The following is a 14,519-nucleotide window of genomic DNA, read 5'->3' as shown; positions in this document are numbered from 1 at the left end:
TACTTCAAGGGCAAGAAAATACTTTTGGGTAAATACTTTTCGAAGCTTTTGGGTAAATGTGGGGGAAAAAAGGACAATATAGATATATTTACATTGAATAGATTTATCCTATCAAACATGTATTTATGTAAATATACACTACTATAACTATAACTTTTTTATATATATATATTTTGAAATATATTTGAAAATATATTTTGCCTTATGGGTCTGATTATATTTCTATGAATGTCTATTTGTAGTCTATTTTAGTTGTAATGACTGTAGAGCAGTTTAAAAATATATAATTATGTCTAAACCTATTAATCTTAAAATAAAGATGGAATCTGTGTAGAAGCTGGGAGCGTGCTGTCCTAATCGTTGGGCAGTGTGAAGTTCTCAGAGCATAAAGTAGTAAGTCAAGAGGCAGGTGAGATAAAAGTCAATAAAGTCATTATTCTATTTTGAACTACATCGCTAATTAAAACGACAAAATTTCCCACTACTCATTCTCAAGTGACATTAAATTAAGTATTGGGGTAAAAGTTAATTCTCTTCTTTAAAAAAAAAAAAAAAGAGAGAAGATTTTAATGCTCTAATGCCTGCATTAAAATGATTTAATGAATAATTCAGTTTCTGGGCTAATCTAGCTATGCGAATACATTGACCCATAGCCTCTATACTGTATTTTGTGCTTGTACAAATATAATTAACACTCCTATTGATTTGCAGTGGTATCTACTTTTTAAGACACGTTTGGGGAAAACATGTCGATTGGATTTAGTAAAACATTTAAAGTAGAATAGTTTGTGATTGCACTCTGTGGGCCCTTGGAGATAAAATCTCAAGGCTGTCATTTTCTTTCCATTTTATGTGATAGCCCACCTTTGCAAACCTACATGATGGTGAAAAAGAGCTGCTATCCAGATTGCTGCAATGCACTTTCATTCAATAACAAAGACTTAGGAAGTGGGAAAAAAAAGGCTTTTGCATTATGGCTGCCTAGATAATTTCTGAGATCTGCTTTTTCTGGTTCTCTGAATGGCTTTAATATTTAATCAAAATATGAATTGGGAAAAAGGAATACAATTACCAAAGTAAATACACCTGTCCCACCATGCAAGAAATTGCAAAAATCCCACAGCGCACAGCTTTCTTCCCTCAAGGTAAGGAGCGGGAGACAATTGCGCTAACTTTGAGATTTGCAACACTGTAATCCTTGACTCTATTTATTCGTTTTCCAGCACGCCGGTTTAAAGATTCTCCGTTGAGACTGATTTAGTGTTATCCCTCAAATATTTATTGACTCGCTTTGCTTGCTCTAAGAAATCTAATACAATTAGACAGACCTTGGGGCCAGACTGTACCTGTACTTGTCTCTTAGACCTACATTTTGTCTTGAACATCAAGGAATCTAATAGAGAAACATGATTCATAGAGCTCTCTTAATAACATCATTGTGCTTTAATGCCAATTAGACTTTAATGGCAATTAATTCAATTAAAAAAGACCCTGTCTCCATCTGAATGCCTTTATTTATTAGGTAAGTGAAAGATGCTTGTTAATCTTGCTTTGTCGTTTCTTTCATCTGAAGTAAAATTGTAATATCCAACCTTGTGTGTGCTAAACTGGGCAACTGAAAAACATTTTCGATCACTGCTCATGAGATTCATGGTTGCATAAGAGATTAATAAGGATAATAATAATAATGCATTTTATTTATAATGCACTTTTCTTAGATCCAAAGCACTACAGCAAATATAGTACAAAATACTGTACATCCATTAGAATAAAAAAATGCAACAGATTTGCAGAATGCAAATCGAATACAAAAGAAAGAGAAAAAAATATTAAGACATAAACACTATCTTAAAAATAAGTTTTTAACTCTTTCTTAACAGTTAAAGGAAGTGCATTCCACAGTCTAGGGGCCACTACAGAGAAGGCTCTTTCACCCATAGTTTTTAATCTGCAAGAAGGCTGTTTAAGGAGGATGGAGTTTGCAGAATGAAGAGAACGAGAAAACATGTATGGAGTAACTAAATCACATATGTATGAAGGAGCAGTTCCTTGTACAGCTTTGAATGTTAAAAGTAAGAATTTTTAAATCAATACGAGCATGGACCGGAAGCCAATTGAAATATGAAATATGTTTATTTTCCTCTCCTGCATACAGCAGAGGAACACAGCAAAATGTATTCTGTGGTTAATAGGTTCACTTTTGTTGGCCAGAGATGAGCTCTTCATCCTCCTTTACTTGCCCTTAATCACACGACCAGCTGACACCACACAAGTCCTTTAGAAACATCATGCTCTCGTAGTGGTCTCTGTTGGCAGTGTGTGTGGGTGTCTTTTGTGAATCTTTGACAGAAGCAGCCTTGGCAATAGAAAAGAAAAGATGAGAAGAGGAGGTTCTTGTGCTACATGGAGTTGAGTAGGAGAGCAAAGCTTTATAGTGAGCAAATGAAACTCCCTTTACAATCAGAAAACAACATGTCTGAGATTCAAGTTTCGGTAATCATGAGAAAAATTCTGAAATTAACAGTTCAGAAAGGAACTTAAGTTAGCATCCTTTCATGAGAAGCATGATAATGTCTGGCATCGGCAAATGTGTTTGCAGATGGCAAATAGCTGATATATTTCTCAGAAACCGCGTGGTTGTGTCTGTCTGTGTTCCCATTAATTAACAACACAAGTTTGCGATTTACATAACAGTGCATGAAACAACAGTAGAAATAGTGATGATGAGCATGATAGATCTGAAAAAAATATATATATTATTAATGTGCATTAAGGTGAAAACCTTGTTTGAAAAGAAAGGTTCATAGTTATGCCTTATTTGTCTGATTGGAAACAAGAAATAAGCTAATCATCCTTTTTCTTTGTAGTCAGAAATAACTGGTACGTCACCCATACTGTATCTCTTTGATTTCATCTTCTGTACTGGCTGAGTGTTTCACATTGTTTTCTTTGGCCTTTCAATGTCACTCCAGTTCTCAGAAGTGTTGTTTTATTTTTATGGCTCAGAAAGCCTTTCTATGCTGCCCTGAGTGCTGCTGGGTCAGAATGGCTCTCAGTGGGAGCTCCACTATTGACAGATGAGTTATGCAAAATGAAAATGCGAGTGTGACTGTAAAGATTTAGTCAAGCTGGTTGCAAAAAAACCTAGCTGACAATGACTGTACAAATATTAGCCTAAAACACTAGTTTGTCACCATTTTATTGATTGAGCTCCATACAGAGCCCTTAAATATTTCTTGTAATTTCCAGCATGGACCACCACAAGCTTTCACATTCATCTTCAAGTAAAAGAAATATTAAGTGCTCATCATGTCTTATTTTCCAAGTCAGGGTCAAATTTCTCCAAACGTCTTGGGTCAAACTTGAAACAAGATAAGGTGAGAGTCTTCAACTGGGGGTCAGCTGCAGGAGGTCCGGCAATTAATGTTTGATCATAAAAATGTTTTGTTAAAAAAAATTAAAACATGGATATAAAAAAAACAGTCAACACATTTTAAATATAAGCACACTTAAACGAAAGCACACACAGTTGATACTGTAATGATATAATATTTTTTCCAAAACAGATTTTGCAAATGCTCTATTGCGTTTTTGAGTTTGAGCTCTGGAGAATGCAATGGCCAATCAGAGGCATTTAAGTTAGAATCCACTCACCGCTCACAACGCCGGAGTTTCTGTTCAGTGCTGAGTAATACTTGCTCTCACGAATCATCTCTCATTAACACAAAATGTAAGTAAGGGGTTCATTATGCAGTGTAGACAACTCTATTAATTTTAATAGAACCTTGTGAGATCGCGGAAGGGTCCTTGCCCTGAAAAACATTGAAGACCCCTGATATAAGGTATGCAAGATCCTCAAATATTGGCTCACCTCTTGAGATCAACTTCAAATTCTGCCTTTGCTGTTAGAGAAGTGTTATAACAAAAGCTACTGTAGAGGTTATAAACATCACAGCTTTTATCCATTATCCACAGTCTCCATGTGCAGACCTCAGAGAGACAGCTCAATAAAAGAACTGCTATCATATTGTGCAAAATGTTTTTCACGATGATTTTGTTGGTCAACATTCATATCATGAGAATCGTAACGCTTTTGATATGTGTGCTTGAATGTGATTAGTACACTGCTTTAGAATTAATTATTAAATATGGTTTCAAATTCAAAATATGGGCTTGTAAAGTCCAAAGTTGCTTGCTACAAAAAGCAAAGGAAATCAGAGTGCATTCTCCTGTCGAGCTTAATTCTGTTTTAGTAAACCTGAAACCCTCATAGACATTTCCAGATATGATTGTGTTGCCTACTAATAATGGCCAAGTAGGTATAGCAGAATAACACTTAACTGTAAATGACCATGAACAAAGAAACAGAACAGAAATAGAAATAATCTGGGCCACTAATAATGTTCACATCAGCATAATCTCCTTTCACAGATGAATGTCAGGACATCTGCTTTGTGTAGAAAAAGAACCACAGTAGTTAATGTTATTCCATCCAATCTGAAAGAGGAACCCTCCCTCTTGATCGGGTTCCCAAATTACCAGTGGAAAGAAAGTTTGGCTCTTCAGATCCCAGTAAGAGGGACTTCTGGGTGGAAGAAGCTTTCCAGAGAAGATTACCTTCACTCCAGCTACAGTTATGGAGAGTAGCCCTTACTTCAGCAGTGAACAAGGGCTTTGCAGAGATGTGAGTATTACATGTGAGCTTTTTATGTGATAGAAAATTAGAAAGTAAAAGTCTAGTCTAGGAGTCTCAAAATCTAAATATGCAATGCTTTATAAGAAAATCAATATTCAGAAGCAATGACGGTTTGTCTCTGTAATGCATACATCTTAAATAATTAACTAAATTATATTTTCTTTCTTTTTAAAAACAAAATGCTTAAAAGGTTCAGTAAAGAGGATTTGATAAGTGGAAGATCTCAAATTAATCGTTAATTTGTGTTATTAAACTGCTCTTTTCAAAGGTTGTGACATGTTAATATCAGGTGGGGTAAAATGTTAATTATTTCTGACTGCAAGTCTTTTTGAATGTTTTGTTTTCTGTGTTGCTTGCTTTCACCCTGTGCCTTTTCTCCAGCTAAGCATTGCGCTGCACGGCTGTATGGCTAGACGTTTACTACTGTGCAAAATTATTCCACATGACTTACAATTAAGTAATTAAGATCATTTTCTCAGCATTGTATACACAATCACGTCTGCTCTGCTGAAAATCAAGTGGGTGGATTTCTGTTCAAAAATAATGTAACAACAGAGAATTATTAATATACCCTTTCAGAGTAGCATAGAGCCGGTGATGATAAATATAGATTTGCGCAATTGTACAACAGTCTGCAATTTATTTTAAGAAGAAAGATCTCCATCGCCATCAGTGATGAGAAATAACAGACATTTCAGAGGGATTCTTCCCGTTTTATCCATTCAGATGAAAATCGTCCGTCTACAGTGTCTGTTTTTCTTCCTTTTCTCCTATTCTTTCTCTCCCGCCACCTTTCTTTCAACTTCTTTCCCTTTGCTCTCTCATCTCTCCGTCTCTTTTCTCGCACCCTCCCTCGAGCTCTGCCTCTCTCTTTCTCTTCTTCCCCCATCCTCACTCACTCTCTTCAGCAGGGGGCCCTCGGCTCCCTTCATCACCATAGACTCAGACTCGATCCCGCTACAGCAGAATTGCCTGGCTGATTCTTAACCTTAAACCGGTTTAATACTGTTTTGCTGGCAGCCATCTGTATATTTTCAGAGCCATTTGTATTCTGAGCAGATGGAACGTTGTCCTCCAGTCAAGTTTCCACTGCTTATGCAACCTCTGGATTTCAGCTCTGTCTCTATTCACATTTTTGCTTCATGCAAGGGAAGATTCATCATTAGAGGAATTTCAGGCTTCTCTAATTGTTTGTCCTCCTGTTTCTCACCATGCATAGCGAGAGGATTTAAACCTTGATATTTTCAACAGGGTGCTCATGACAAACTCAATGTGAAACTATCTTATTCAGCACATTTATATGTGTGCATATTTTTCAAGAATATATAGATAGATAGATAGATAGATAGATAGATAGATAGATAGATAGATAGATAGATAGATAGATAGATAGATAGATAGATAGATATGAATACATTTTTCAGAAAAATATATCTTCAATGACATGGTCTAATTCCTGTGTCTTAATCTGTGAGATGAATGTTTTTTATCACCTTGTCACAATTTTGGTCTTCTAGGATTTAAACACTGAATGTTTTTTATCACCTTGTCACAATTTTGTCACAAATAAAATTATTCAGAGCTGCAGGCTGCTATATAAATCAGATGTGGTCTCGCAAGCCACATCTTTTGACTATTTGCATAAAGCCTGCCGCATTTTGTAATTTATTCCGTCACAAAGCGAAAGAAATGATGGCGCCACTTTCCATTCTACAGACCTCACCAAAGTAATCAGAAAAAAACTGTGTTGACTTTGGTCCACCAAAATATATTTCAAAACTATAAAAAAATACAAAAACATACAGTGCTTAAGGATATTTTGGCAAATTTGGCTAGACATTTGCAGTTTTTTTATTATTATTGAAAACAATGCTAATAATATACAGAAACATTTTTTATATATATCAAGTTTTTTTATTATTATTGAAAACAATGCTAATAATAAAAAAAAACATTTATATATATATATCATAACTAATAATAATAACATCCTAACAACTAAAAAACAACACCCGACTAAAAAAAAAACTTCAAAAAACAAAAAAAAAAAAAAAAGAAAAAAATCATAACTAACTCACATTTTAAAGTACAATACATACAGTTATAAATATGAAACCTCTGAACTTCAAGAGGTTAGTGGGACCTTTTTCGTTATATATTTAAAGATTTATTTCATTTGAATGACACCTCACACCAACATTTCAACATCACTATTATAATAAAGTGCATTATTCAGTATTTCATCAAAGCAGGAAACCATACACATCCATAGAGGCCTAGGCTATAAGCTCTAAATATCTACTGCCCCCCGGTCACCACTGCTATTTCTGTTCTTTAAGCTTCTGTTTCAGCAAGAGACGTTGGCTAATTGAAGCTTGTTCCTCCATATTTCATAATTCTGATTGGCCATGTCCTGAGAGATAGTGGAGCACAACACTGTGAATAGTAAGCTGTTAGACTCTCCCTCCTGGAACACAGCGGGAACAAAAGCCTCTCTTTATTAAATTGCGGCCATAAGCTGCGGGAATTTAATCAGACAAACTTTTAATTTGGGACAGTTTTAATAAATGTGACCTTTTGTTTTGATCCTGGAAGAATTCAAATTGTCTATGTGATTATTTCTTTCTTAATTGAGCAATGTGGTGCATAGAATATTCAATGTGTAAAACCTGTACATGAAATCACACCATATAAATATAGAAATGTATGATAACATGACTGTTTTCTATAGGTTGAGCTGGGGAAAGAGAAGGAAAGGAAGGCCAGGTATCGTGCTTACCAGTGTGCCGCCATCATTCTGAGTGTGTTACTCCTGATATTGGCCCTCTGTATCTTCAGTCTGAGATATATATGGAGCCCAAGCCCTGGGAAGGTAAGAAAATCCAAATCTATTGTGGAGACCAAGAGATATTATTGAGCATGGTGCATGGCTGTGGATTAATTAGGAAATGATTAGAATAACAATCATGGAATGGAAATGAAAGACACAGAAACATCTGCACACACTGTTTAGTATTCTTGGAACTGACTGAATCCAGTCTTGATTTCCTTGGCATAAACAATAACATCACAGAGTTGGATAAAATGGCAGATTGAATACATAAATAAATACATAGATTTTCATAAGATTGCTACATTAACCGGAACTGCAAAACATAGATATTATTCATTATAGTTCCTCAGTTCTTGTTGATACCCAGAAATGGGCAGTGTGTAAATAATTGTCAATAGACATGCTAACCTTATGCTTCGATATACTATTTCATGCATAAATTGTTCCAGAGGATGTAACTCGTTTAGCAGCCAATTCCTTTAACGCGTTTGCTGAAGCTCCGGTCTAATTTTTGCATCAGATATTTCACGCTCCTGCTTGAGGAATCATCACTTTGAGCTGTAGAATCAGTGAAGATTCTCACAGGGCATGTAATGGGCTTAATGGCACTGGAAATCTGGGCTGTAGAGATCGAGAGCAAGCGCTCACACTCTCAAACTGCTGCGGTCGGCTAACTGAAGGCCTGTGTAGTCGCTGATATCCAGCAATGAGCAGCATAATGGTGCTTTAAAACACAATGATAGGCCCAACTGTTAGGGGGTTTCTTCTCAACAGCAGTCAGGAGGAAATATTAGGCAAGCAATGAGTGTGTGTGTGTGTGTGTGTGTGTGTGTGTGTGTGTGTGTGTGTGTGTGTGTGTGTGTGTGTGTGTATGCCTCAAGTGCTGACAATGAAACCTGAACATGCAACTATTGCAGCTCCGGGCATTACAATTCTGTAGCTTAGATATGAACATTTCAAACCAACACTGCATATTTCATTAGCCCCACCTCCCCTTATTTAGACTTGATGAAATATGAAATGTTTTTTGCTTTCCTAATTTTGCTAGGTAAGACGATCATCAATTATTCCAAAGCTCTTTAAAGGTACAGCTCCTGACAAACTAATTAGAAGTCAATACATCAATAGAGCAAGAGATTGTCTTTGACAATATCTCCATGTGGCAGCAGGGAGAGGCAAAGCGGTCTCTTGTGTCTAACTTTGCATAAACTGCTGTGGAAAGGTAATTTGCTAACCATATTGTATTTCAATATGACATAGTAACCACTTGGGAAATTCTTTTAATTACTTACAAACATATGTTGTTACAGAAGCCCAGGGAAGAGTTAGCCATCATTCTCTACGCTACTATGTGCTTAAGATGTGTGTGTGTGCAACTGAGTGTTGTCCAACACCGCCATCATGTTTTCCATGTCCTAATTATTGTTCTACTGGTTCCTGTGGGATTAGATGCCTGTCATATCACCTAATATAACCGAATTTAAAGCAAATGCCTTTAAACATACATACATAATAGCATTGCTGCACTTTAACCTAAAAAAATCCTCTGCGGTAAGCTGATGTCATCTATTTTTCTGACCTTTCTGAATGCCCGTTGTCTCTTAAGGAACCGTGGTTGACAGACGCATGTGCAGCACCCAAGCCGTGTTCTTTCAGGCTACCTTATCAGGCCCGAACCACCGGTGTCTGTCATATTGACCACGGTGTTGGTGAACATCACGAATAGATCACACGAACAGCGACGGAGAGATGCTGTGAAATTGCTTTCGCTGCACATGTCTGTCAGGCTCACAAGACGCCCCCCATTATTCAAGCTGAAATTACTTCACTCACCTTGTTGCTATGTTGTGTTTGCATGGCAGCCTTGCAAAATGTGACCCCAACCGGCTCTTAAGGACTTCTGTGTCCTGATGTGTATCTTAATGAACACAGTTGCACCTGCTCTCCAGTAATAGTGGCAGGTGCCGGGCAAGGAATGCCCCCAGTCATGTCAGTCTCCTTGCAGGAAATAGACTGGATAGACTCCAGGAAGGCATGATGGCAGTGCTGTTTGTCTTTATGAAAGCAGTCCTAAAATAGGCCAAATCTTTGTTTGCCCCTTTTTTTCTCTGTGTGTGTCGAAAATCCTCAGGTCTTCGGGTCTTGAGGGGAAATAATTTCAGAAATGAAGCTGACCGGCCAATCCGAGCATCCCCTCCATTCCCTCCAGACGGGTGGTGCTTTCGGGTCTGCAATATTCTTTTATTTCACTCATCAGACTCATTTATTCACTTATGAGCTTGTGTTTTTACCGAGCTGATGCAATAGTCTCTGGCCTCCACCTGGCTGAAACAAATTGTTCCCTTGTAAAGCAGAGGCAGGGGAACATGACACATCCGCTCTACCCAGTCAGGGGCTCTCAGGTGGATTGTAAACGCCTGTAGAAGTGTTTTATATGTTTTCAGGTGCTCCTCAGGATTCCGGTAAATTATTATGAACAGAAAAATGAGAGCCTGTGCAAAGGTAATAAGTCTGTAGCCATTTTTTGATGTTTATATCAGGAACAATGACCTCACAGAGAAAGACAAAATTCAAATTCAGAAAGCAGAACAACTAAAAGAAATCCTATTAGCATAACTATTAATTCATAAACAAAAAGCCGTGTAATGGATTCCGTCAACAGCTTCACTTCAAACAACAAACATGGCTGTGTGCCATTCACAACTGAATTGAGGATGCAGAATTGTAATTTGAATTTGACTGTAATGAGTACTTAATTTAAAAGAAATAGTAATTTCAACCTGAATAGCAATATTTGTGGGGGGAAAAACTGAATGATGTTTGATAAAGCCTTTAGTTTGAAGGTTTAAAAGCTTTTCAGAGAGAGAATTCATTTCTTTGAATGCATTACTTTGATTTTCTTTGAATTACAATAATTCCAATTCAGTAAATTACTCTTCTTGTTATTCAAATCAAATTCACCTTCAAAATTTAAATATACTAACAATTCAATAATGATTTGTGTTAACATTATTCATTTTATTACATATCCTGTATATAATTCACTAGACATCTTCCTCTATTTATTATGATTCACATCTATTTCACATGCCAAATTGGAAAAAAGAAATAAGAAGTTGGGAGGGAAGAATAATTGCATGATGTCACCGGTCATTTGTTACTCTGGCAACAGCCGGACTGGAATCTACACATAGATAACCAGCCACTTTTTTCTTTATTTTTTAAATTTTGGGAAATCTCAAAAATTACTTTAGATAGACAAATACAGATTCACAATGATGTACTTGGTCTTTGCAAGCAACACCCATTAAATATTCTACACTTCATTATGGACGTGCTTCCCATTTCCCTTACCATCCATTGCCTCTTTTCCATCAAAACGTAGACCCCTGAAAATGAGAGAACAGAACACGGATCAGTTCTCTTTCTCTTGCACAATTCAGATTAAGCTTTCACATCCTGTTTCATTCTACGCAGTGTGCCAAAAACTAGTCCTGCCACACAGCTCTCTCACATAAGAATAGATTTCATCAGATTAACTTTCTGAAACTGTTCTTAACACCACCCAGATGTGCCTCATTATTTCAAATGGATTAAGGGTTAAATCTTTCAGCCAGATATGGAGTTAAATTCACAGTCATTGAGATGTAATAGAGAAGGTAAATTTCCCATTCTTATATGAGATCAGTTTCTGAATTTTATCAATATACTGTAACAAGCTTAAAAGTTAACTCAGTCACCCATCAATGTGATGATTTTACTGGACTGATCCAGTTGTTGTTTTGTTGCTTCAGTGTGGCACTTATCAAAGGTAGTTTCCCAGCATACCCCAGCAGATGTGCTTCTGTTAGTCAGTCAGTGTTAATAGCCCTTTGGGGGACCCCGCTTGATTCAGTGATAAAATATTAAACACAAAAATGACTGGCATCTCCTAGGGAGCTGAAAGATTTCCAATGAGAGAGACAAAGCATGCAAAGTATTGACCTGCATACCAGTTGGGGGCAGGCATGTTGTTAAGCGTCATGTCTTTTAAATCATTAGCATCAAAATTATAGCATAATGTTCATAACATTGGCAAAAGAATGGAATTTTCATGACCTGCTAAAAGCATGACATTTGCATGGTACAGAGAAAAACAAAACAGACATCATCAATGATGACAGTGAACCCAGTGTGTAAATAAAACATCACGTAGCTAGCCTTTTCACTTGACATAGCAGCAATCCAACAGACACCTTGAAATTGATCAGTGCATAATTTATCTCTTCAACACATGTTGTATGAGACAGTCTGCCACAGTTTTTAATGAAACAGAAGTTCAAGCAGCATTATCAGTGTTGGGAAGTAACTAGTTACATGTAATGGAGTTATGTAATTTAATTACAAAATAAATGTAACTCTAATCTGTTACAGTTACTGAAAAAAATGTTTAATTAAATTACAGTTACTTATGAAAATCTTAACGATTACAAAGGGGGTTAACACACACATACAATCTTTTTTGCTATCTTAGTGAAGACATTGCATAGACTTCCATTGATTTTATATAAGGTTAATGATATTTTCTATCAGCTAGCCCAACCCCTACCTCTAAACCTACCCCTCACAGAAACACTAGATTTAAATACAAGCTTTGTTTAACTGATATATAAGCCTTTTTAACAATAGGACCAGTAAAATGTGTATTAAATTTTAAGTAAAGAGAGAGAGAGAGAGAGAGAGAGAGAGAGAGAGAGAGAGAGAAATAAAGATTACACCACAACATATTAACAGTGCACTTAATTTTTTGAAGAAAAAGTCTAAGTCTAAGACTGTTGACAGTATATATAAATTTTTGAATATTTGATTTAATTTAGCATGTTCTTCTAATTATTAAATGTTAGATGCTATTTTATTCAAATGAATGAATATGAAAAAAAGACTAAATGAAAAAGATATGTTCATCACAATGCAAAAACTGCAAACATTAAGTCACTAGACAAGTCTTTTTTAACTGACCACTAGGCTTGATCTCAGACAGGAAATAAAATCATGCGATAGGCGTGGCATCTCATCAAAACACAAATACACAAATCATAACATAGTGTCATATTTGCATCCTAATAAGCTATATAAAGAAGACAAAATGCACAAAATGCTTAATTTGCACATTATCAATTTAATTAAACGTCAATCTTTTATCTCATTCCTCACCCATGAGCTTTCAGTGTGGGGGGGGGGCTTAGATTTGTGGAACAGCAAAGATGAGGTGCATTGAATAGCACCTTGCAGATATTTTCCACAAGCTGTTGGAATGTGAAATGATTTTCATCAGTGATGTGGAGCTCATTCATCTACTAATGACACAGCCAAAGTCTGTAAGAAAAGTAAACACGAGGTGTTGATTTGCTCGTGCTCTACCCAGGTCTATAATTTTGCTCTCTGCTTACAGAAGCATTGACAGCAGACAGCGAAATTAAGTCAATTTAGCTCTTGAAAGAAAGTAATTTTTAAAAAAAAATCAGAAAATGTCGCTATTTGCAGTAAACAGATGTATTCTGCATGCCAAGGTTACAACTGAATACGGCTCTCCAGAACACTTGGCTGAGAGTATTAGCTTATTTTCAATAAACTTTAAACACACTTTGAAACTCTTCATCATTTAATAACCAGGCACATCATTTACAGATTTTAATGGGGCAAAATGATGAAACATTAAAAGGTATCTGATTGCACTGGGAATGCGAAAAATTGCTACATGCATGTATAATACATTACATGTGCTATGTGATAAAGCGACATTCAGAGAGCTCTCTGCTTCCTCATCCACTTGAAATCCCCAGTAAGTGGAAGACTGTTTCCATTTACACACCAAAGGTTAACACCATTTTGCTGCTGTTAACTTCAAAGCCATCCCTGCATTGAGAACTTTTTTTGTTGACACAATCCTCCAAGCTCTGAACCTACTTGCTCTGCATGATACCGGGAAAAACTAGCTGTCGACAGAGGCACGAGCCAATAGCGAGAGAGAAATAGCAAGAGCGAAAACACTTGATCATCAACACTGGAGAGATATGTTCTTAAACTTCATTCAGGGAGGGCTGTGATGTACGTCATGCATAGCGTAGTCAGTTTATGAGAAATCACAGCTATTACAAAAAAAGGTAAAACACACGAATGAAAGGGAAGAACATTTATGGATGCATCATACTTATCGGGTTTTGTATTTGAACATGCCACATAGTAGTGCTACAAAGACCATGTTTTACTAAATACATGCATCAATAAGGAAATGACTTTAATTTTGCATAATTTTGGTAACTTAACTATAGAAACTATGATATTTTGAAAGAAATAGCAGATTCTTACAGATCTGCTCATCAGTTTTGTTTATCTAATCATGGTAATGAGGGAATGTTTTTACACTGATCTTAGTACAAGTTAAACTATAGTTATTATGCAAGAAATGTAGAAAATCTTTGAAGGCTCCTCAGTTGGCTACATTAGGAGCTTACGATAATAACTTGTAACTAATACCTTAACATATTCTATCACAGGCTTTAGATTTTTATTCTGTCCACTACTAAGCTAATCCTTCGGATCACAACTTTTGGTGCATTTACATTTAAAGCTTTAGTAGGAAAACTTGGCAAGCTTTGGTTCCCATCCTTTTTATATAGATCTATGTCTTGAGCTAGGCTTTAGAGACCAAAATAAACTGCTGCCCCTCCATTCACCCAAGGCAAAAGCATATGTAGAGACCAGAATGGTGTTACTATGCGAGCGATACATGATGACTCCCATCACTAGGGCTTTGCAGCAGCAGTAATGCCTGAAAAACACTTTAAGAGGAGAGCGATACTAAAGCTCTTTCTGGTCTCAATGCTTGCCTCAGGTCTCCCTGCTTGCCACATTGCAGGATGGAGTGTCAGATAAGTAATATTCTGCTTTCAAGACAAGAGCTCCTGTGAGATCTGCTATGAATGAACTGAGGCTTAGAAAATAAATGCT

The 14,519-nt window shown here is 36.4% G+C and overlaps 1 protein-coding gene across 1 annotated transcript in view; it reads left to right on the top strand.

Moving 5' to 3' along the window:
• Positions 1-4,550: 4,550 nt before the first annotated feature.
• The window catches only part of tnmd (tenomodulin), a 36,809-nt gene continuing 26,840 nt past the window's right edge, over positions 4,551-14,519 (top strand). The window contains exons 1-2 of the mRNA XM_042770137.1: positions 4,551-4,684; positions 7,428-7,568. Of these exons, the coding sequence (XP_042626071.1) occupies positions 4,637-4,684; positions 7,428-7,568 (189 nt within the window). The 5' untranslated portion in view covers positions 4,551-4,636. The remainder of the gene's footprint in view (positions 4,685-7,427; positions 7,569-14,519) is intronic.

The sequence above is a fragment of the Cyprinus carpio genome, chromosome A14 (assembly GCF_018340385.1).
Source record: "Cyprinus carpio isolate SPL01 chromosome A14, ASM1834038v1, whole genome shotgun sequence".
In the NCBI taxonomy this organism is placed as follows: Eukaryota; Metazoa; Chordata; class Actinopteri; order Cypriniformes; family Cyprinidae; genus Cyprinus; species Cyprinus carpio.
Note: the sequence above shows the minus strand (reverse complement) of the source record. Positions and strands in the feature narration are given on the sequence as shown.